Source organism: Salminus brasiliensis, chromosome 22 (genome assembly GCF_030463535.1).
Source record: "Salminus brasiliensis chromosome 22, fSalBra1.hap2, whole genome shotgun sequence".
Classification (NCBI taxonomy): domain Eukaryota; kingdom Metazoa; phylum Chordata; class Actinopteri; order Characiformes; family Bryconidae; genus Salminus; species Salminus brasiliensis.
In genome coordinates, this window is record NC_132899.1 from 27,407,853 (window position 1) to 27,431,869 (window position 24,017).

General features: G+C 37.0%; 2 protein-coding genes across 3 annotated transcripts in view; one reads left to right on the forward strand and one right to left on the reverse strand.

The window, feature by feature from the left end:
• The first annotated feature begins 544 nt into the window (after positions 1 to 544).
• Positions 545 to 14,621, forward strand: emc9 (ER membrane protein complex subunit 9). 2 transcript variants are annotated; one of them, XM_072666783.1, is made up of 7 exons: positions 545 to 668; positions 6,152 to 6,272; positions 8,095 to 8,203; positions 8,581 to 8,657; positions 13,188 to 13,257; positions 13,452 to 13,546; positions 13,667 to 14,621. In XM_072666783.1, exons 3-7 carry the CDS (start codon positions 8,174 to 8,176, stop codon positions 13,845 to 13,847), a joined length of 453 nt encoding a protein of 150 aa, XP_072522884.1. In that variant the 5' UTR covers positions 545 to 668; positions 6,152 to 6,272; positions 8,095 to 8,173; the 3' UTR covers positions 13,848 to 14,621. The 2 variants fall into 2 exon arrangements, with proteins under 2 accessions (XP_072522884.1, XP_072522883.1); XM_072666782.1 differs by lacking the exon at positions 8,095 to 8,203 and having other exon boundaries at positions 6,072 to 6,272.
• Positions 14,622 to 18,677: 4,056 nt separating this feature from the next.
• irf9 (interferon regulatory factor 9) overlaps positions 18,678 to 24,017 on the reverse strand; it is a 32,472-nt gene continuing 27,132 nt past the window's right edge. The window contains 5 exon segments of the mRNA XM_072666781.1: positions 18,678 to 19,444; positions 19,447 to 19,504; positions 20,709 to 20,821; positions 20,974 to 21,348; positions 23,571 to 23,633. Of these exon segments, the coding sequence (XP_072522882.1) occupies positions 19,371 to 19,444; positions 19,447 to 19,504; positions 20,709 to 20,821; positions 20,974 to 21,348; positions 23,571 to 23,633 (683 nt within the window). The 3' untranslated portion in view covers positions 18,678 to 19,370.

Here is a 24,017-nt window from a genome sequence, read left to right on the forward strand (position 1 = left end):
ACACTATGTGTAACTTTTTCAGAAGAGATTTATATGAGTGAGTGAACCTTATGTGGTTTGTACTTGTGCTGTAGAAACAACTGTACATTTGGGGTTTTTTTCAGTGTGGTTATACATGCATATTTTGGAGAGATGTACACAGCTGGTTGTCTTAAACAATCTCCTTCTAAATGTCACAATGTTATTTTTTGTAAACATAATGTGGAGCAGCTGTATATATCTGTAAATTGAAAAAATGTGACTTATTGATTTGAAAAATGTGTAAGTAATTTCCTTTAAAGTGTATCTTATATGAAGAAACCAATACACAATCTAAGAATTGCATTTGTATGTAAATACCTCTTTACCATTTTAAGCAAAATTCTCCTCTTTGACCATTTTTTCAGTATTGTACTCTGATTTCTGAGATTGAAATAATGACAACAATGGACACATGCGTGAAAATCGGGCAGGTCACGCAGTGACAGGTCATACTGACTGATTTTCTGATTGCACAATTGGCACGAGAGGTGGCGGTATGCACATTTTGGTATGCGACCTGCAATAATCCACAGGAGAAGAAGAAGATCATCTTTGTGTTCGTTGCGTTACAATATCTGACTAGCCAGCTAGTTATTTCATGTTCGTCTATTTTTTATCTATATTTGTTTTTGAAATACCAAGAAAAGGTGGGTTTTGTCTCGTTTTATATCAAAACTGCGTTTGTTTCTCTGGATTTATGCGATGGTGCCAGATGGCGGTCGGGTTTGTTAGTCGCCCAGTTGCTTTTAAGAGTAAATCAGATGCTTTTAAATAGTGTAAACAAACCTGTCAGTTCAGCCAGATAAACTCTGACGCCTACTAATACTATTATGATATTTACCTGAATGAAACAGTGTATGAATTATCTGAATAAAAGAGACATAATTACGCTATTACCGATCGCACTGTAAACGGAGTTTATTATTATTTTTTAAATAATAAAATGTTATAGATCAACACTGTGCAGTAGACAATACCGAAGTAATGGAGAAAGTTTTTACTTGTTGTTACAATGCTTTTTAAACATGACATTTAAATGTGCTACTGCAATGCATGTCAAAGCTCTGATTCTTAAAATATCTCACATACCAACAGTGACATCGGAGACATTGTGTTTTTTTTTTTGTGTTTTAGGACCCCTAAAAATATTAGCACATAATTAGATACCATAACATGGGTGCAAGATTAGGCTTTTTCATAGTGGTTTGGATAATCGCTGATTTATGAGATTTAAGTTTGTAGCTAATGCTAAGGGACAGGTTTACTGTTCAATGTACTGGTACTGGTTCTGGTTTAATGACCCTATGCAGAAACTGTTTAAATAACTGTTGGAACAAAATCCAGTACACATGAATATGACTTTGATGAGCTAATTATGTTAACCAAGTCTTTTTCAGTAACTCCTTTATAGCTGGCGCACTATTCATAAACACAAACTGTAATTGGCGCATTATGTTATGTTACACATGTGGTCAATTAGTCGCTTAATAATGTGGATTATATATTAGTCGCTTAATAATGTGGATTATATATAAGAGTCTGTAATATAATGTCTGTAATAGCCACCTATAGAAATGACTGGTTTTGTGGTTTTGTAGAAAACGTTAGAATCTTTAGAGGTTGTACAGATTTATTAGATGTACGTGATGACTGACTGGTTAGTCGCTTTAGACACCCTAGAGTGACCTTGAGTGATGTGACTGGTTAGGGCCAGTCAGTCCTGGCATTGCACCTTCTCTGTGTTTCCAGAGAGAATGCTGTTGGTACTGGGGTTGAGACAGCAGTGTATTGTGTCTGTTTTACTATCAGTTCTACTGATGTTTAAGACGTTAGCCCAGGGGACTTGAGGCAAGATTTATTGACTCGTTTGCAGCACATCTGAACCATTGTTTGAAGACTGAAACTAACTAACTAAACAAGTGGCATTGGCTGGGCTCCAGCTTGTTTAAAATGAAAACTTGCAGCCACACTTGCTTTTTGTTGATAAAATGGACGCCACTGACTGAAACAGGCTAAAATCAACTAATTAAATGTTTGTACAATGCTTAACATGCTTTCATAATGCAGAAATCATATCACATTATATTGGAACAAACTTGGACTAATTTTAGTTAATTTTATTTTTATTTACAAGAGGAAGGAGGCAAAACCTATTGTGACAAACGCATGGACAAAAACAACAGACAGTCTAATCCAAAATCAGAAAAAACAACAGAGCAGACCAGGGTTTGGCAGAACAACAGGTACAACCCTTAGTTTAAGGTTAACCTATATATTATCTAGCATGGTAGTCAAATCAATCTCAATTATTGTCACAAAAGTCTTTTTTTATACCCTTCATGGCAAGGGTTAACACATGTCCATCCTCCTTTTCTTGCATGCTTTTATACCATCATATACAAAACTGTTTGAAACACAGAAAACAGTATCCCCTATTTAGTACTTTGAGTTCATAAAATGCAACAAACACAACACAAATTTCTCGAATTCTCCTTCTTTGCCTCAGCCAGCATGCGTGGTCCGCACTTTTTATTGCCTTAAATGACATCATACATTAAATGACATCAACATCATACTGTAGAATAGCTATTAATGTTTATGTATTAATGTTGCATGTACGTTCTTAAATAAAACTGCTCTTTAGATGTTAAACTACAGATATGCACACATCTCAACTAAACTTTTCTACTGGTCTTAGAGTTTAATCAAGAGGTCCTCATTAGTCCCCTGAAAAGAAAACACTGATATGTTATGTACTTAGAATAGCAATGTTTAGTAGTAGGTAAGGCATGTAGGCGTCAGTGGGACAACCACTTTCAACAGTTCAGTTACAATAATTATTCGATAGAGATAAATATCTGTAAGTTCAGTGAATAGTTTTTTTTTATAAAATGACCACATGAAAGAGCTATTTCTTGTAGAATTATATGCACTCAACAAATAAAATGTATGTTCTCATATTTTATTTGTCCTTTTCTTTAGAAAGTTTGTTATACATTTGTTAAACATTTACAAAATATAATGACCAATATTTAAAAATATAAATAGTAACGTGCATACTTTTTAACTGCAGTTGCAAACAAAAATATAGGCCTAGAATATAGTTATTAATATGATACTGACAGCCAGGAATACAAGCTTGTCAACTATTTTTTGGTGTAAGTGATGACGTCTGACATGTCAGCATACCCACTTGCCACAACTGCCCCATCAGAGATTCACTGCAAGTATGTCTGATAGCTCTGGACCAGTCTCTGGGCCAGCCTCCACTGTTTGGAGATAAATTCTATGTTGTCAACTACAGTGCCCTCCATACTTATTGGCACCCCTGGTTAAGATGTGTTCTTTAGCTTCTAATAAATTGAGTTTTTTTCTAAATAATATAGGACCACGATGGAAAAAAGAGTAAAATCCAACCTTTAACTCAAGTGAATTTATTCAGTAGGAAAAAAATCCCACATTAAGAAATAATTGTTTAACATCAAATCATGTGTGCCACAATTATTGGCATCCCTGATGTTAATACTTTGTACAACCCCCTTTTGCCAACAAAACAGCACCTAATCTTCTCTTATAATGTTTCACAAGATGGGAGAATACAGATAGAGGGATCTTTGACCATTCCTCTTTGCACAATCTCTCTAAATCATCCAGCGACCTGGGTCCTCTCCTCTGCACTCTCCTCTTCAGCTCACCCCACAGGTTTTCAATGGGGTTGAGGTCTGGGGACTGAGATGGCCATGGGAGGAGCTTGATTCTGTGTGTGGTGAACCATTTCTGTGTAGATTTGGCCATATGTTTTGGGTCATTATCTTGCTGAAAGACCCAGTGACGACCCATCTTCAGCTTTTGGGCAGAAGCCACCAGATTTTGTTTTAAAATGTCCTGGTATTTCAAAGCATTCATGATGCCATGCACCCTAACAAGGTTCCCAGGGCCTTTGGAAGAGAAACAGGCCCACAGCATCACTGATCCTCCCCCATATTTCACAGTGGGCATGAGGTGCTTTTCTGTATACTCAGCTCTTGTGTTATGCCAGACCCACTTAGAGCATTTGTTGCCAAAAAGCTCTATCTTAGTTTCATCTGACCAAAGCACACAGTCCCAGTTGAAGTTCCAGTACTGCTTAGCAAACTCCAAACGTTTGCGTTTATGATTGTGAGTGAGAAAAGTTTTTTTCCGTGCATGCCTCCCAAACAGCTTGTTGGCATGCAGATAGCGCCTGATGATTGTTTTGGAGACTTTGTGATCCAAAGAAGCTACCATTTGTTGCAATTCTGTAACAGTGAGGTTTGGAGACCTTTTTATTTCTCCTATCATCCTCCTCACTGTGCGGGGTGGCAAAATAAACTTGCGTCCTCGTCCAGGCTTGTTTACCACTGTTCCAGTTGTTTTAAACTTCTTAATAATTCCTCTGACAGTAGATATGGACAGGTGGAGGTGAGTGGCTATTTTCTTGTAGCCATTGCCTGACTTGTGGAGGTCAACACACATCTGCTTTACTTGAATGGTATGTTCCTTTGTCTTTCCCATGTTGAAGAGAAATGGCCTCTGTGTCACGTCATATTTATACCCCAGGGAAACAGGAAGTTGTGAATTACTAATGAAATGTTCCTACATACTCTGATCAACTTCGTAAACGACTGTAGAATTGACAGAAATACTTTAATTACATTTATTTCCTAAGGAATGTTAGGGGTGCCAATAATTGTGGAACAGGTGATTTTATGAAGAATAGTAATTTCTTAGTCAGGGATTTGTTTTTCCTTTAAAATTCACTTGAGTTAAAGGTTGGATTTTACTCTTTTTTTCCATCGTGGTCCTATATTATTTAGAAAAAAACTCAATTTATTAGAAGCTAAAGAACACATCTTAACCAGGGGTGCCAATAATTATGGAGGGCACTGTATATGACTTATTTTCACTAATTTTGTTTTTTATATGACCATGAACTTGACACTACAATTTTTATTATGACTGTGTTCGCATGATGCTTGCAACTATAGACTAGGGGCAAATTTTACTTTAATTTTCAATTATCAGAATAATAATTTTTAAATCGGATTGTGATGTTCACAGGGTCCCAATTAAACTAATTTAATTAGCTAGTTTCCAATGATATTGTAAAATTCAATTTGTAAGTAAAAAGATAATGACTTAGGAATTTAGCAGAAAGAGTCATTTGCCCACCCTATAGTCACACACCAATTCAAAAGCCTTAATTGAAAAACAAATCTGTAGAAAATGTTCTTCTAGATATTGTGAGTCTGGCGTTATTTTTCAAATTCTGTCAAATTTCAGAGATTGGGAACAAAGAGATAATGGCCTGGGAATTCAGCAGAAAGTACAGTTTGCCCACACATACCACAAATGCCTTGTTTACAGGGTCACAAGTAAAAGATTCTGCTGTAAGAGGTTTGGAAACCTCCGGATTTTATATTTTCCAAATACTAAATATACTTGGTAAATTAGTACATTTTAAAATTCCAAAAATACAGCCTCAACTTTATCTTTACAAGGTCACAGCTAAAATATTCTTATTTCAATACACAGTATTTTTCAAATGTTTAATTCATGACTAGGGAGATAATGAATTAATAAGGAGATAATGCCCTATGAACTAAGGAATTTACCAGCACTCAGAAGTCTCATAATAAATATTTTACAGTCATTTGTTTCTAGGATTTTTATGGTTTGTTGCATATCTTATGTCCCTGTTGGATATGTCAAATATTTTCAGGAAACATTGTCTCAAGTAGGCATAAAAATAAAAATGTAACTTGATCAGTAATTGTGTTTTTAAACTTTTTTCTTTTTTAAGAGCATTTTGGCAAAATGTGACTGCACGTTTTAAGGTGGAACAAAAGAGTTAAATAAGAAGCAAATAAGAAATTACCTTCAGCCTCATCAGCGCCCAATTTATATATTTAGTGATTGTAACATTTTATTTTCTCCTGCATTAAAAAAAATACAGGACATGTGTGTTTTCCTTTTAAATTGTCCCCTTAAAACTATTTTCTCCTTCTTTTTTCTCCATTTTATTCTTGCAGTTAAAAATGAGTGAAGTGGAGCTGTCATGTCTGGCGTATGTGAAAATGTTCCTTCATGCCAACCTGTTTCCCCACTGCAGTGTGAATGGGCTGCTGTTATCTTCCAGTCTAGCTGAGGGCACTGTGTGTGTTACAGACTGTGTTCCTCTACTTCACTCTCATTTGCCGTTGGCTCTCCTGATGCAACTAGCGCTTACACAGGTATGAAAATGTGTCCAAATGGGTTTTGCCTTTTTATCATAATGAATTTTTGACAAGGATCTTAGATCCTTAAAATATTAAATGTTTTAATATAAAGATATTAAAATAGTCACATTTTAATTCTGCAGCCCGCAGAATCTCATGAGGACTCTTATTTTGACACTCACGTTTACGTTTGGCTTTACGGACGGCTGGGGTATTTAAGGGGCTAACACTAGCCACTCGAAGCCGAGAATTAAACATAATTAAGGTACTACTCCAACCAAGTGCGTTGGAGGTCACGGTCGAAGTAAGCTCAAGGTCGTTCTGAGAGACCACCTCTCACTTCGGGATCACGTTGCTCTTACTGCTCAGGGATGAACCTTTTCCCCAGGTCGGTTTACCTCATGCCTTTTGGGTTTTAGTTGTCTTTCTGTCTCCCCTTCACGTCCACCTTTTCGGGCCTTGCTCCTAAGTCTCAGGTGTGCGTTTTGTGTTGCCCACGTTGTTGTCACGTTTGTATTTAGTTTTATTGTATTTAGTCTTACTCCCTGTAACATTGCTGCTTTTTCTTATGTTTACCCCGTTTATTGTTTTGAATAAACGTTCTCGCATCGAGTGTTAATGTTCTAAAATTCTTCAACTCTAAAGTGTTGTAAAACTCTACAAATAAAAAAGAAACAGGAAACATTTTCAGTTTGAACAAAAACAATAGGAGGAAAAAGAAGCGAAATCTCCTGGTAACTAGCACACACTGTCAGCACTTCCTGGAAAGGTGTGTATTTCTTGTCACCATTTTCTCTGCGTGGGTGTGTGTGTGTATCTGTAATGGATGCCAGAGATGTCAAGTCTGAGTACTAAAATGTTCTACTTGAGTTTAAATACTATTACTATACTACTAGACTATACTATTATCTTTTTTTTTCATTCATCAACAAACACCAACAGTAGTCATACTGCTAATCTATACATCAAACGGATCAAGTGTTTACATTTTCTAAATGACATTTTCCAACATCTACACAATTGGTGAAGTGAACACTTTTTAGTTTTTAGAAAATATGCAATTTTATTTTACTGACAAAAGGTAGGTTATTTAGTAGTTATTTATCTGTACACATCCTTAGACAAATACTTGGCTTATGCACCTTTTGCAGGAATTACAGCTTCAAGGTGTCTTCGGAAAGAAGCTACAAGCTTGGCAAACTTGTTTTTGCCCATTCCTCTTGGCATATCCTTGCAAGCTCTTTCAGGTTGGATAAGAAGTGTCAGTACATATTCATTTTCAGGTCCTTTCACAGACGCTCTGGAGCAGAATTCCTTCAAGAATCTTGGTATACTTAGGTGCATTCATCTTTCTCTCACTTCAGACTAGTCGCTCCGGTCCCGCTGCTGAAAAACATCCCCACATCATGATGCTGCCACAACCATGTTTCACTGTAGGGATATGATTAGCCAGGTGCCTGGTTTCCTCTAGACATGACTCTTGGTTTTCAGACCAAAAGGTTTCATTTTGCTTTAATCAGTACTCCAGGTGCCTTTGGGCTGTCCTGTGCCTTTTGGCTTCCGTCTTGCCAATCTACCATAAAGGCGTGATTTATGTAGTAAGTGCTGTCTGGATGGTAAATCTTCTGAAAGGTCTTCCCATCTCCACACGGATACACTTGAGCTCTGTCAGAGTGACCTTTGGGTTCCTTGCTCACCTCTCTGGCCAAGGCCAGTCTCCCCTGATTGCTCAATGTTGCCGGGTGGCCAGATGTATGAAGATATTTCGGTTGTTCGAACACCACTGTGTTCTTTGGGGTCTGTAAAGCTGCAGCAATTTTTCTGTACCCTTCTCCAGATCTATGCCTGATCAATCTTCCTGTTTCTGAGGTCTGCAGATAATTCCTTTGACTCCATGGCTTGGAGTTTGTTCTGACATGCACGGTCAACTGTGGGACCATATTAAGGCAGGTGTTGAAAGCCCAATCATGTCCAGATAACTGGAGTCCACCTGTGTTAAATTCAATTAAGTTGTAGAAACACACTCACAAGGGTGTGCACACTTGTGAACATATGATATTTTATCATTTGATTTTGTAATTAAGTAGCACAAATGTCTGTGTTGTCATTGGGTCATTGGGTCATTGTCATGAGTTTTATCCAACCCTAATTTGAACAAACCAAGGCCTGATCAGATTGATCAGATTACTAATGCTAGATGTATTGGAGCTGATATATCCAGAGCGATAGATCCTAACAATCAGGTATTTTTATTGTCCACATTGTCCAATATCATAAAGCTGGAAGTATTATAATAATGGATGTTTTTTTTTTATTATTGCAGGTGGATGTATGGTGTGCACAGACACAGCAGAAAATTGTGGGATATTATCAGGCTAATGCATGTCTTTCAGATATCAGGTACTTTTTATTTGTTTTCTCTTTGCATTCATTTGTAGATGGAAAAATGAAAAAGATGATCAGTAAAACAGTGGCTTTAAAAAATAAGTAAAATAGTGCCTTTAGTACCCTGAGGTTAATAAAATAAACAAATATAATAATATAATATAATAATATATATATAATAATATTTTGTCTGCAAAATGTATATATTTTTTATACATTTTGTCTTGTTTATTGAGAGTATTTATTAAAACATAACTTTAGGTTTATTAAAACATTAGGCATGGCTTCAATGGTTCATGTTTATCTGCTTCAGAGGGTTGTATTCCATTGGCAATACTTCAGAAAGGGACTTGACAAGCTGGGTGTATTTGCATAAATGTGTCCGCAAAGGGTGCAACTTAATTTATTAGAAGGGGTGTCCACATTTGTACACTGTGTGTGTGTATGTATCAGATCATCAAGAGGTCACTGCCTTGCACAAACAAGAAAAAGGATACAAAAAGAGCAAAGGCACAGAATGTCCCTGGATACAGTTGGAAGCATAATTTGGAAGTTCAGTGTTAAAGGAACGCTGGCTATGCAATCTGGCCTTGCAGCTACATTTGGTGGCATGCTAAAATGTATTAAAAACCATGTAAATAAGCCATAGACCTTCTGTTCTGTGAAGCAATTAAACACAATTTGATCTTTTTAGGCCTATGGAAGAATGAAGCATACACTGGACACATGGACACACACTAGCACCTTTACATTTACCTTTAAAAGAATACCCTGTGTTCAGTTGAATCATGGTGATGTTCTCTGGTTGATTTGCTTCCTTGGTCACTGGTAACCTGCAGCATGTGCAGGGCAAGGTAGATTCAATTAATTAAGTAAGAAACGCTGCCAAAAGCTGTTGTCTGGCTATGCTGGCTATGCATCGCCTTTGCAGCAAAAAAATAGCTTTGTTATACAGTTTCACAAACTAATCATGAAAACAATTAACAAACAAACAATGTAATGTAATAAAGGGTCATGTTTATGTCCAAATTAAATTTCTTTTGGCTTTACTAAAAATAAACATGCAGCATGCACTTATGGTGGCTGCAACACAGAATACAGGCATATTACATATGTCATGTCTTTCTCATTTTTAACTACAACATACAGTGCCCTCCATAATTATTGGCACCCCTAGTTAAGATGTGTTCTTTAGCTTCTAATAAATTAAGTTTTTTTCTAAATAATATAGGACCACGATGGAAAAAAGAGTAAAATCCAACCTTTAACTCAAGTGAATTTATTCAGTAGGAAAAAAATCCCACATTAAGAAATAATTGTTTAACATCAAATCATGTGTGCCACAATTATTGGCATCCCTGATGTTAATACTTTGTACAACCCCCTTTTGCCAACAAAACAGCACCTAATCTTCTCTTATAATGTTTCACAAGATGGGAGAATACAGATAGAGGGATCTTTGACCATTCCTCTTTGCACAATCTCTCTAAATCATCCAGCGACCTGGGTCCTCTCCTCTGCACTCTCCTCTTCAGCTCACCCCACAGGTTTTCAATGGGGTTGAGGTCTGGGGACTGAGATGGCCATGGGAGGAGCTTGATTCTGTGTGTGGTGAACCATTTCTGTGTAGATTTGGCCATATGTTTTGGGTCATTATCTTGCTGAAAGACCCAGTGACGACCCATCTTCAGCTTTTGGGCAGAAGCCACCAGATTTTGTTTTAAAATGTCCTGGCATTTCAAAGCATTCATGATGCCATGCACCCTAACAAGGTTCCCAGGGCCTTTGGAAGAGAAACAGGCCCACAGCATCACTGATCCTCCCCCATATTTTACAGTGGGCATGAGGTGCTTTTCTGCATACTCAGCTCTTGTGTTATGCCAGACCCACTTAGAGCATTTGTTGCCAAAAAGCTCTATCTTAGTTTCATCTGACCAAAGCAGTTCCAGTACTGCTTAGCAAACTCCAAACGTTTGCGTTTATGATTGTGAGTGAGAAAAGGTTTTTTACGTGCATGCCTCCCAAACACCTTGTTGGCATGCAGATAGTGCCTGATGGTTGTTTTGGAGACTTTGTGACCACAAGAAGCTACCATTTGTTGCAATTCTGTAACAGTGAGCTTTGGAGACCTTTTTATTTCTCTTATCATCCTCTTCACTGTGTGTGGTGGCAAAATAAACTTGCGTCCTCGTCCAGGCTTGTTTACCACTGTTCCAGTTGTTTTAAACTTCTTAATAATTCCTCTGACAGTAGATATGGACAGGTGGAGGTGAGTGGCTATTTTCTTGTAGCCATTGCCTGACTTGTGGAGGTCAACACACATCTGCCTTACTTGAATGGTATGTTCCTTTGTCTTTCCCATGTTAAAGAGAAATGGCCTCTGTGTCACGTCATATTTATACCCCAGGGAAACAGGAAGTTGTGAATTACTAATTAAATGTTCCTACATACTTTGATCAACTTCGTAAACTACTGTAGAATTGACAGAAATACTTTATTTACATTTATTTCCTAAGAAATGTTAGGGGTGCCAATAATTGTGGAACAGGTGATTTTATGAAGAATAATTATTTCTTAGTCAGGGATTTTTTTTTTCCTCTTAAAATTCACTTGAGTTAAAGGTTGGATTTTTTTTTCATCGTGGTCATATATTTTTTAGAAAAAAACTCAATTTATTAGAAGCTAAAGAACACATCTTAACCAGGGGTGCCAATAATTATGGAGGGCACTGTATATGTAATAAAGACAAGGAAAATCAGGCAGAAGTGTTGAGAAGATGGAACACAAAAATATGACCATGCATCCCCTGGGTTTTTTTTGACACAGAGGTAAGTGTTTGTACAGATGTCCATATATTTGCAAAGTTTGCCACAAAAAATTTTACAATATGAATAAAGGATTCCTATACTGGACTCTTTTCCTTTAATATAGGGGACGTTGGTGCTCACCGGGACAACCACAGGCTTGTGGTTAGCTATTCAGATAGAACTCAATCATCTATAACAAATGCAGTAATGTTCATTCTCAAACACTTGTGTCTGTTAGTCCGGATTTGTAATCTACAACTTAGATCATGTTGTTTTCCACACCTCCAGTAGCACACATTAGGGTTTAATTTTCTATAGCTTTTAACTTTGAACTCTCAGATGAATGCAACTGGGTTTAAAGTGACCAGGCTGGTTTGTGAAAAAATTCATAGTTATTATTTTGTCCTTCCATGACCTATGAAGACCTCAAGCAAATTAATAAGCAAAATGTAACTTTGGCAGGTGATTTTCAGTACAAATTCTTTTATTAAAGATTGGGAGATTACAAGTGCATCTCTGCAGATGAGCTATTTCACAGAAAATCACACTGGGGAGCACATAGCTGAAGTCCTAAAAGATGCCATTGTAAACTGAAACCTAGATGAAAAGAAGCTTGTTGCTGTTACAACTGACAATAGCAGCAATGTTGTCAAATTACTGTAGGTCAGTTATGTCATTTATTTTACAAATAAAGTTTTTCTGGCATTGTTTAGCATTGTTTTGCTTTTATAACTGATTTTTTTTCACAAAATGTACAATCATAGGGAGAAGTTAAGACACCCAATGAAAACCTTTGTCTTAAACATATTTAATTTTCATTTGAATTATATTATGAGTTAGCAACACATAAAACTGAATGTTGTTTATATAATGTCAATAAAAATATTTTCACATTATTTTTCACTACATATAATATTGTATCATATATCGCCATTCAGCTAAAATTTTATCGGGATATGATTTTTTTTTTGTTGGGCAATATCGTCCAGCCCTACTCAATTTACCTTTCGGTTACTCCCAACAGCAGTTGCCTGGACCTGCACACGTTTTTATTCTTAACACTTGAAGGCACACCAAGATGTCGCTGAGCATGGTTGCCGTGTTGCGAGCTCCCTCTAGTCTCTGTAGTTTTCCGTTAATTGTGTGTTTGTATCTCAGTTCTGTCGCGCTGAATGTTGCTAGCACATTCATTTACGGCCGACAAACACTTCTGACAAACACGCGGTTTCTTTTTTACAAGGTCCTTTGTTTGTAAACACAGAAGGAGCACCATTCATCTGGACTGCCGGGCCGCGCTCCCGCCGGAGACGCCGGAAAAGTCTTTTTGCTCCTCGGACCTGGAATATCTCATCATCTTGTGCAGGCCGGTGTCCGCAAGAGATCTCATTTTGCCGCTGTGTACATATACCCCCGCAGGCTGACACAGACCTAGCTCTCTGAATAATGCCGTTATAATACCGTTACCACTCCCGGTAATACTGTATTAAAAAAGTGGAAACTGACCAATCCTAGTGGCTGCAGTAGCTCCCGCCACCTGACGTCACGTTCACCCTGCTTTTAGTGTTTGCAGAGATGGTGATCAGACAATAATCTAATTTGGCCTTTATAATGGTGGTAAAGTATGTCGCCATGTTGCATAGGAATTTGTACCCATTTTCTGGAGGGGTCATTTAATTCAATACAACTATGTAAAAATGTATTAAAATATTTCTCTGTTTCTCTCTCTCCCTCCCTCCAGCCCACCTCCATGTGCTCTAAAAATTGCAGATAAGATTGTGGAGCAGTACAGTAATGCAGTTTTACTGATGGTAATGCATTTAGTAATAAAAATATTGATATTTATTGTAAGATAGTCTTGGTTTTGAAGGTGGTATAATTAGTATGTTTTCATTAAATACAATTTAAAGAATTTGTGCAACTTCCATTTAATAAGTTAGTTATGTATGTATGTGTGTGTTTGTGTGTGTGTGTGTGTGTGTGTGTGTGTGTGTGTGTGCGAGAGATTGATGGTAGGAAAATGTCCCCAGGTTACCGTGTCCCTCCAATAGTGATGTATGAACATAAAGACTCTCGCTGGACCCTTAAAGACAAACACACGTAAGAACGCACACACAGTTAACCACTAATTTAACAAACGTAAATCCTGCTAATACAATTATATTAATAATATTAGTATTGTTCATTACAGTTCTAAATAATGCTGCTTTTGTTTTGTAGAATAATGCTTCATCAGTGGGAGGAGACTCGTTTGATTGCCAGTCATTTGCTAAATTCATGGGATCACACACTTTTGGTGGATTTTGACAGCCATTTGGATGACATAAGGAAAGACTGGACCAATCAGAAGCTAAATGCTAAGATAATGGAGCTGGTCTCTCCAGCTAATGGTAACATGTAAGCTGTGTAGAGACATTATATTGCTAATATATGTTGGGTAACAAAAAAACAGATTTAAACAATTGTTAGATATATTGTATATGAGCTGTACATGAAAAATACTACTTTAAGTATTGTTAGATTACTGGTAATACCAGATTTGAAAATGTTGGGGAAAAAAAAACGATTTAAAATGTGTGTTGAATGGTGAGGTACATACATGTATATTAAATTCCTGATAAAAGAAAGCTGTTCTACTTTACCATTTTATCATGATCAACATTAAATACAATCCCTTTGACTTGTAGATTAACTAAAATAAATAAAAGAATAATATAAAGAAAACATTTAGAATATGACAACATTTAACAAAATAATATATCATTAACAACTATACAAAAAAAGTTTCTGAAAGGGTCACATTGTCAAATGCTTTAAAAATGTGGTTTTGGAGAGCAAGCAAAGAGCAAAGTGTTCTGCAGACTGTTCCATTGAATATACATTTTGCACTTCGAATGGATACGGGCTAGCAATGGTCTTTAATGTAGTCACTGAGGCATTTGATACTGAGCACCAAGATGTGAAAGTAGAGTTTATGCACCCTCTTATCCAACAGCAAACCCAAAACATAGGAGGAGGGATGTCCATTTCTGTTTCGTATCTAAAGATTCGTTTGACAACACTGTCAGTAATTGTCAACAGTCAGATCAAGACTATTTGTCCTTATTAACTACTCTTACTCTGTTTAATTTATTGTTTATATGTTAAACTTTATATATTAAACTAAATATACTGAGCTACATGAAATGTCTTCTTTGTCTAAGAACATTGGTTATTTATATTTAATATTAAAAATGAAAATACACAATTAAAAGTTCAAAATAGGATTTTTCAAGATGGGGAGAAATTAAAACAAAAATGTATTTAATGCATTTTATTACTTATATATGGGGTAACATGACACTATTATTACATATACCAGGACTACATTCCTGTGAAATTATATAATAACATGAATAAAGTCAAGTTTCATTTTCATTGTATTTTAATTAAAAAAAACCTGTTCCTGGTGGGCCTAGACCTTCATATATCCATTCATTTAATAGTATTAAAAAAAACAGAAGACTTAACATATTTCGTCCCTTATCTCAAGAGTCAGTAATGCATATGAACTTGACATGCCATTCGTAAACCATAGGGTTCAATATGAGGTCGGGCCACCCTTTGCAGCTATAACACCTTCAACTCTTCTGGAAAGGCTTTCTGCAAGGTCTAGGAGTGTGTTTATTGGAATTATTGGAGGTCAGGACAGTCAAGTTCTTCTACACCAAAATTGCTCATGACATGTCTTTATGGATCTTGCTTTGTGTACTGGTGCACAGTCATGTTTAAACAGGAAAAGGGCCACCCCCAAACTGTTCCCGCAAAGTTGGGAGTATGAAATTGACCAAAATCGAACTCAACTCCTGAAAAACAACCCCACAGCAAAATCCTCCCTCACCAAACTTCACACTACCGCTATTACAGCTACCGCTATTATTTACATTATACATGTTACCACTGGGCTCAGTTATAAGCAGACATGGCGTTAATTTCCATTTCTATGCAGATGACACACAGCTCTATATATCAGCCAAACCTGATGATAAATTTAGATTACAGAAAATTGAGGACTGTGTAAAGGATATAAAACTCTGGATGTCACATAACTTCCTTCTCCTCAACAGTGACAAAACCGAGGTTCTCCTTTTAGGTCCAAAAGAAACTAGAAATAAACTATCCGACTTAATGTTAGACTTGGCTGATGCTTCCATTATTCCTGGTTTAGCAGCTAAAAATCTTGGCGTCATATTCGACTCCGCTTTATCATTTGAGCAACATATAGCCAATATTAGTAGGACAGCCTTTGTGCAGCTTAGGAACATTGCCAAACTAAGAAACTCCTTATCTCTACAAGATGCAGAAAAGCTAGTACACGCTTTTATTATCTAAAGGCTAGATTACTGTAATGCACTTTTGTCAGGTTGTTCCAGTAAGAACCTCAATAAACTTCAGCTGGTTTAAAATGCTGCAGCCAGGGTCCTTACTAAAACTAGAAAATTTGACCATATCAGTCCAGTTCTATCAGCACTTCATTGGCTCCCAGTTAAATTCCGTATTGAATACAAAACTTTTTTATTAACATATAAAGCCCTACATGGCCTCGCTCCTGAGTACCTGCGGGATCTTATTACATATTACGAATCATCAAGACTACTTAGATCTCAGGGTGCTGGACTCTTACTCGTTCCCAAAATTCAGAAAACCTCAGCAGGGGGAAGAGCCTTTTCTTAAAAAGCCCCCCAACTCTGGAATAACCTTCCAGATAATGTTCGGGACTCAGACACAGTCTCAATCTTTAAATCTAAGCTGAAAACTCATATGTTTAGTTTAGCTTTTGGTAATGAATGTTTCATAGATAAAGGTTGCAGGTCCAGGGTTTCGCGGACCCAGGGAATTGTAGTACACTGAGATGTTGGAGCCGTCGTCTCGCTGCTTACACGCGATCACTCAGGTTTGTTGACGGTGGAGCAGATAGATGCTGGTGTTTTCAGGGTGCTCCCATGTCTATGTTACCTTCTGGCTCTCTCCTTTTAATTAGGCTGTTATAGTCAGACCTGCCGGAGTCATCAGACACATTCTGATACTGCCCAACATTCCCTCCATAATATTCCTCTCAGAACTAACTCTCTCTTTTTACCTTCTCCGAGTAAATGGCCACCCAGCCCGACCTGCTGGAAGACTGCCCGCTGAGGTCCCCTCTACCTGCGTAAAACCAGCTGCCACCTACCGGTCCAACCAGCAGGCCCCCCACCATGTTAAAACCTAAAAAAAAAATGGACTCGTAACTATCTGCCACTATTAATATCACCATTATTAACTATCTGTTGTATCTGGTTTGGTAATTTTTATCAGTAATGTTTAAATAGTTCTGACCAGATGAGGATAGGTCCCCCTTGTGAGTCTTGGTTCCTCCCAAGGATTCTTCCTCCAGCTCTGATGGAGTTTTTCCTTGCCACTGTCGCCGTTGGCTTGCTCACTGGGGGTCTTTGATCCATCATGTCTTACGTTATTTCTTCTTTCTTCTTTGTCTCTGTCTTTTATTAATTACTATGTATGTAAAGCTGCTTTGTGACGACAACAGTTGTAAAAAGCGCTATACAAATAAATCTGACTTGACACTTGGCACAATGCAGTCCGACAAGTACCATTCTCCTGGCAACCGCCAAACCCATACTTGTTCATTGAATTGCCAGACAGAGAAGTGTAAATCGTCACTCCAGAGAACACACCTGCACTGCACTGCTCTAGAGTCCAGTGGTGGCATGCTTTACAACCACTGCATCTGACGCTGCTCGGCCATTGAAACCTGACCCCACTCTATCATTTTACGTGGCCTACCACTTTGTGGCTGAGTTGCTGTCGTTCCCAATCGCTTCCACTTTGTATTATAACCACTGACAGGATGCCACCTGTGTGACAAGGTCAGTCATGAAATTTCCTTGCTACTACATATTCCACAGTTAACTGTCACGGTACCACACTGGAATTCACTGAGCTTCTAAGAGCAATCCATTCTTTCACAAATGTTTGTAGAAGCAGTCTGTGGCCATAGAATTGATTGGAACTCAATTATTTGGATTGGTGAGTGAATACATTTGGCAATATAGTGTCTGTACCCTTGGTCAAATTATAAATTTTTTTTTTTTTTTTTTAATTAGCAGTAAACAGACTCTGTAATCAAACAAAAAAAAATTTCAGCATACCGGTTTAGTTACTCTAGTCTTTCATAATGAAAAAAAAAGTAATCAATGTGGCCTTTGTAAAAGGGATTGTGCACATTCTGGGCTTAGAAACATCCTCATTGACAGAAACCAATTTTCACAGTTGCTTTTACATTGGCATTTGGGATTTTCTGGTATTATGTGGAATACAATTCTTTCTTCCACTGGTGGCAACACAAGATTGATCCATATACTGATCTATAAACATACATTTGATGATTGTGGACGAGGAGTCCACGTGGCACAGTGTTTACCAATATCGGCTGGCATAATAAGACATTTGGTTTTGCAGAGATTCATCTTTTACATTGTTAAGGGAGATAATTGTTATAGCATGGAAGGGATAATCCCAAATGATACAAGCCTCTGTGGAAGTCTTTTGTGTTGTTCTAGGTACTAGACAGGATTACAATGCTGGTTAAAGCTTCTTTTGGAGATACAGTTTTTCTTTAATACACTACATCGTGTAAGCAGCTGTTAATAGGCCTAATGACAAGTTATACAATCTCCAAAGGCATTTTTATGACGATAATAATTAGTGCTGTAGGTGGGGAGAGGCTGCAAAATGATACCCCCAATTAGGGCATACATCATGGTGTCTACATACTGACTTGTACTGAGTGTCTCTGCCAGGGTGACATTAATAAGGTTCTGAGGTAGAGAGCCTAAAAGGAATTTATGAATAACACTATTAAGAAAAGACTAAGGGTACATACCAAGTAGTATGGCAGGGGAGTGGGAATTACTGCTTACAAGTTTGTTGAGAAATTTAAATGTGCTATGTAGGGGTTTAACGATACGCAGAAGTCACCGTTTGGACATCTCTTGAGTTCAGTATAACAGAAAAGGGCAACAGAAAGCACACAGTTTTTCCATAGTGTTGGTTTAAAATTAAAACAATTTAAAAACCCTAGTGCTGTCTAGCTTATTTACTTGAATATATAAAATAACTGTAGTAATGTATTAGCCAAAGTACAGAGGAAGAGTACAGCCCCCCCCCCTCCAATTTCCAAAGATTGAACAGACCATTAGCATTTCCATCCTTTTTTTTATTAGGGCCTGAAATAGAGTTGAGTACATATAACTAAATTAAATATAATAAATTAAATTGAGCATATAAAACAATCATGACACTCTGTTTAATAAAATGGTTGTCTCCCTGCAATTCCCCCCCTGTTCTGTTTCTTGTATTTTACACAGTATTAAATTTTAATGGGTGCTTCAGATTGATCTGGGAAAAAAAAAAAACAGCTTGAATTTCACTCTTGTAATTTATGAGCTAAAAATTGCTTGTCAGGTCCAGGTACAGTATAGTAGTTTTGGAATACATTTCCTTTTTAGTACGGTATAGTAGTCTTAGTATTTTTTCCACAACTGGTAGAGTTCAGTGTCATGCTTTCTTCAACTTTTTAAGCACCTTCCAGCCCAGATCCTTAACAAAATATCTGTCCCCTTAGTCAGAGGTGGTGTTCTTTTGTTTATTAGTGTTTCAAAATTATAATAACAACACAAGAGGCTAATTTCCCAGACAGACAACTTGCTCTCATTGTATTAAAGACATTGTAATTTTCAGATATACAAATAAATGTAAAATGTACAAGAAATACCGTGTTTGATGTGCTATTAAGATGTAAATGAATCTAAATTGCTACTGTAGTGCATGCTTAGGAGATTTCCTTAGATATATGTACCTCGACAGAACATTAAAAACACTAAATCCTTTACAAATTCACTGGTTGCTTTGGTAATGACACAAGGTTGAGTGTGATCTCTCTGGATGGATTCTGCTGGGCCTCAGCGAATTCCTGACAGACTGGACTTCTTGGATCAATTTACTGGCCCAAGGAAAAGCAATCTAGAGAAAAGGAGATAAATCACTTTTACAGCAACAGGTGTGTCTCTGGACAAAGTATAAAAATGTTTTAAAATTTTATGTAATTAATGTGTTCATTTTAATGATAGCTGTATTTAGCCATACACACATTTCTGTGAGCACTAAAGATTAACTTTGTATGTAAGATGACACTTTATTTTAAAAGCAAGGTTGTTACAATTGGAATACATTTCCTTATATTTAAATCCAATAATTTAAGTAATTATTAAAGGCACATGCAATCTTTAATATGTATTTTAGCTGTGTTTAGTTCTGCCCAACAGCCTTCTTTAGAACATTTCAGTTCCTTAAAAAATGAAAAATACCACCCTACCAAACTCTTTTTCCTTCTACAAGGGGTTGAGATGTACTGATGGAGGCTGTTGGGCAGAACTAAAAATGAAGTGGGCTCATGCTGCGAGGAATAACTCCAGGACAAAAAACTATGTATGAGTGACATGTATGGGAGTGCTGGTACACTCCACTCAGAAATGCTTTGTGCAGCAAGGAATGTCATGCATGTGAGAAGTGTATCTAGTGTTGCATGAACGACAACCAAAAGCATGTGCGGTTGCTGCACACATTAAATTTTGTCTGTGTTAAAATTACACTTTTAATGCATTCCAAGAAATCCCTGCCACTGTAATCATGTTAGAAATAACTGCAGTGACTAGTTAATTCCCAGTTTTTACCAGTCAAATAAATGCTTCTTCATTTCTTTCAATCTCTCTGTGAATGTGAAATGTCTTTTGAAATTAAAATGCTTAAGTAAATAATATTTTAGATATTTAAACTAATGTCCTGTTTAATGTGTTTAACTGTTTAATGTACATGCAATACTATTAACAATAAATAGGGAAACCAAGAGATCCATAACACAGCCCCATTGTACACTGACCTGATACATATATATCTAAAGTTTAGACAGAATAAGGTTTTTAGAAGCATACTAGAATCCTTAATCAAAAACACAAGAAATTCAGTTCCCACACTTTTAAAATTAGATTTACTACTTAAATTAATTGTGTCTCAGTACTGTGGCCCAATCTGAAGCAAAATATATTGTGACTGAGGACACAATTCAGTTACTCATTGGTCAATGTTTAGAACAATATAATTTGTTGGTTTACAGATGATAACATGATACTGTAATCTACTAAAAAAGCAACACTTATAAGTGCTATACCTTAATGACAATGTATTTCTCAGATAGATCATCTCCATCAAAAAGTTCTTCTCCAAAACATAACGTAATCTCACTTTGAGGTGGTTCTCCTCCAGCACGGAAACGCTCCAATTCTGAAAAAAAACAAAAAAACAAAAAGGATACATGATATTATAATAGTGTAATATCTTAATAACCTACACTTAAGGATGTTATGAAAACAGAAAATAGAGAATACAAAACAGTGACTAAATTCAGTACTGTGTGTGTGTGTGTGTGTGTATACCCTGTTTGAAGAGTTCTTTGCTGAAAATCATTGTGGGCTCAGGGGTTCTGTCTAATTTATTTGGTCCTGCCCTCTGTGGCCCACTCCAGAACACTCGGCCCTGGCAAAAACGTTTGGCGTAAATGCCCCGCCCACTGCAGGTGAGCACCACACCCTTCTCCATGAAAGGCAACAGTGTAGAGATTGCCAGGCTATTAGCGGAGCCACAATGTGTGGGCGGCGGGGGCAGTGGTATGCGAGGAAAACTGCAGCCATTCAGTGAGGGGGGGGAAGGGGAGGGGGGAACAAATGCAATTCTGACATCATCACCCAGAACATCCCGCCGCAACACCTCCTCACCAACATAATACACACTGACTCTGAAGGATGGAGAAACTAAGGGAAAAAAATAACACAAAATATACTTTAATAACAGGAAAAACATTTCAACATACTCAATAATTATTTTAATTATAAATAAATAACTGGATACACATTAAATTTTCAATACTTTAAACTCTTTCTATTCATATACTACACAAGCTAGTTTGGCCCAAATAAATAAGTTATTCAATTTTTTCAATACCTGTCATTTCAACCCTTTAAAAATGTTGTGGTTGTAATTATGGCTTTGTTAAATTGACTTCAGACAAATGTATATTTTCAGTTTAGCATATGGGTGTAAACCGTCAGGGGGGCTATGAGTAACTAGGCTAGAACCTGCACTTACAAATTTGCTGTAGACAATTTGCAGCTGTTATGCTGACATTACCTCAATCTTGCATTCCCCCTTTTCACAAATTCACATCTGTTTTTCACTTGCAAAACGTGTTTTTCAATTTCTATCCACACCTTCCACATGACTAGAAGAAACTATCACCAATTGCTAATCTTCGTTCCAGAAAATGAACTTTATTGCAGCATTGTCATCTGTTTCCTCTATTTACTAGTTTTGACAGAAATTTGGATATCTCCTGAGAATTTGTTGAGAGTACGGGGACGTATTGGAGAGAGTATCTGGAGCTGCCAAATTCTAAGGAGACATCCAAATTTTTGTGTGGCACGTTTGGCAGCACAGGTTTAAAAAGTGGGTTCTCTCCACTCTTACATGTACATCTTACAGAAAGGCCTTCAGCAGACCTACTCCCAGCAGTGGATATTAATGTAACCTCCACCTCCATTACATTTAACTTATTAGATCAACACTTTTTATTCACCTTCTTTCACACTCTCCCTGTCCACATTACTGTTGCATTCTTCCTCCATGTAGCACATCTTGCACTCCTTTTCTTCAACTCTTATCTGACCAATTTCGGTCCTCTGTGTACTTCTCTCTTTTCTCCAACCCCTTCAATTAACTCTTAGTTCTATTGTTCATCACTCTCTCCTTGCTTGATGACTTTACTCCCAATCACCAATTTCTGCAACCACAGCATATTTTAGTGAGGAGTCCTTGCCCTTCTACGCTCCTTAATCAATTTTATCATAAACTCATCATAACATTATAAAAATGGCAACTCTGAAACCAAAAGCTAGTCTGACTAGTATCCCTCAAATAAATATGTTGTATAAATGTGGGGCGAGGGGAGCCAGTGCCCTTTTCACAGCATGCCTGGACATGCGAACACACGGCGAGGCAAGGTAGTGGCAGGTAAGTAAAATGTTTTGTCAAAACTGTTCATATAATTGTGCTTCGTAAGTTAACTTTTTGAGTTGCATAAGTAATTTATATATGAAGCGTGTATATGAATGTGTTTAATGATACGCTAGATAGATAGATACTTTACTGATCCTAAAGGAAATTAAGTCAAAGCTAAAGCAGCAATCGCTTTGTACAGGTGGCTTGACACTTGTTTTTTCTCTCTGTAGTTCAAATTAATTTTGCAGAAAGTCAGGGAGAGCCAGATGAACATGGCGAGAGTGAATTTAAAGTGTATATATGAGTATAAATAAAATGTTGAATAATATATTAAATGCATACATTTCTATTGTGCATGCAAAGCATCATAAACTAGAAAACAATTGGCCCCTCTAACATAACCACTGGCCCTAGACTGGCCTTCCCCCCGTTGAAATGGTCTAGAACCGCCACTGGATGCCATACATCCCTCAGCCAAAAACAGAACAGACCCTCCTTACCTAATGACTGCTGATCTACACTAAGAACTGTTTCAAATGATTTTGAATTTCAAGTATCACTCAGGACACATGGAAGATGAGCATTAAGACTGTTCTCTGTCCTGGAACCTCTAGTGGAACAACTTGTCTTGGCTGTATGAACAAGTCTATTGCTATCTTCAAATGCAGACTAAACACCAATGTCTGTGTAAAGAATTTAAACAAATACTAATCTTGTACTTAAAATCATTTTCTCGTATGTTATGAAATGTCAAACTATGTATCTTTGAATCTAAGTACCAACACTGACACAGATCTTGTCCTAAGGCTTCAGTCTATTTGATAATTTTGATCATGATAACTGAATTGATAACTGAATAATGATAATTTTCTGAGGGGATTTAACAACTTAAGATTGTCTTAATAAGAACATATACTTATAGTTACAAATGTAAATCAATACACTCTTTTTAAAGTAATTGATATAATTGATTAATTACCTTTATTCTCTCCAGAATGAGAGGCTGTTTCAATCATTACATTTAACCGGATCTCATTAACCACTGAAAAGAAACAGTATTGGTATAATCAATATAAATAATTCACATGCCATCAGACCATGCCACATGCCACAGTAGGAACTAGCTACAGTCCCGCAAACCAATAATGTGAAGCCCCAGGCTGGGGAGATGAGTAGATAACCCTTCAAATTAAATAGGTTATTTTAAGCTCCTTCCACAACATTGCTAGTGTAAATTCCTCCTTCAGGATAAGAGCAAGGGTTACCATATTTGCTAGGTAGAGCTAATGTAATCGCAATAGGAACCGCTTTGAATCCTAAGGACCTATTTCAGATATTCAGATATTTCAGATCATAAGCTCAAAGATTTTCTGGAAAAATCACAGATGTACATTCAGACAGAGCTAAACTCATCAGACCACTACTG

Excerpts from the sequence above, each read along its gene's own strand:
- emc9 (XM_072666782.1), top strand. The coding sequence starts at position 6,078 with ATGAGTGAAGTGGAGCTGTCATGTCTGGCGTATGTGAAAATGTTCCTT. Across the intron at positions 6,273-8,580 it reads TGCAACTAGCGCTTACACAG|GTGGATGTATGGTGTGCACA; the intron begins GTATGAAAATGT and ends TTATTATTGCAG. Across the intron at positions 8,658-13,187 it reads GCATGTCTTTCAGATATCAG|CCCACCTCCATGTGCTCTAA; the intron begins GTACTTTTTATT and ends CCCTCCCTCCAG.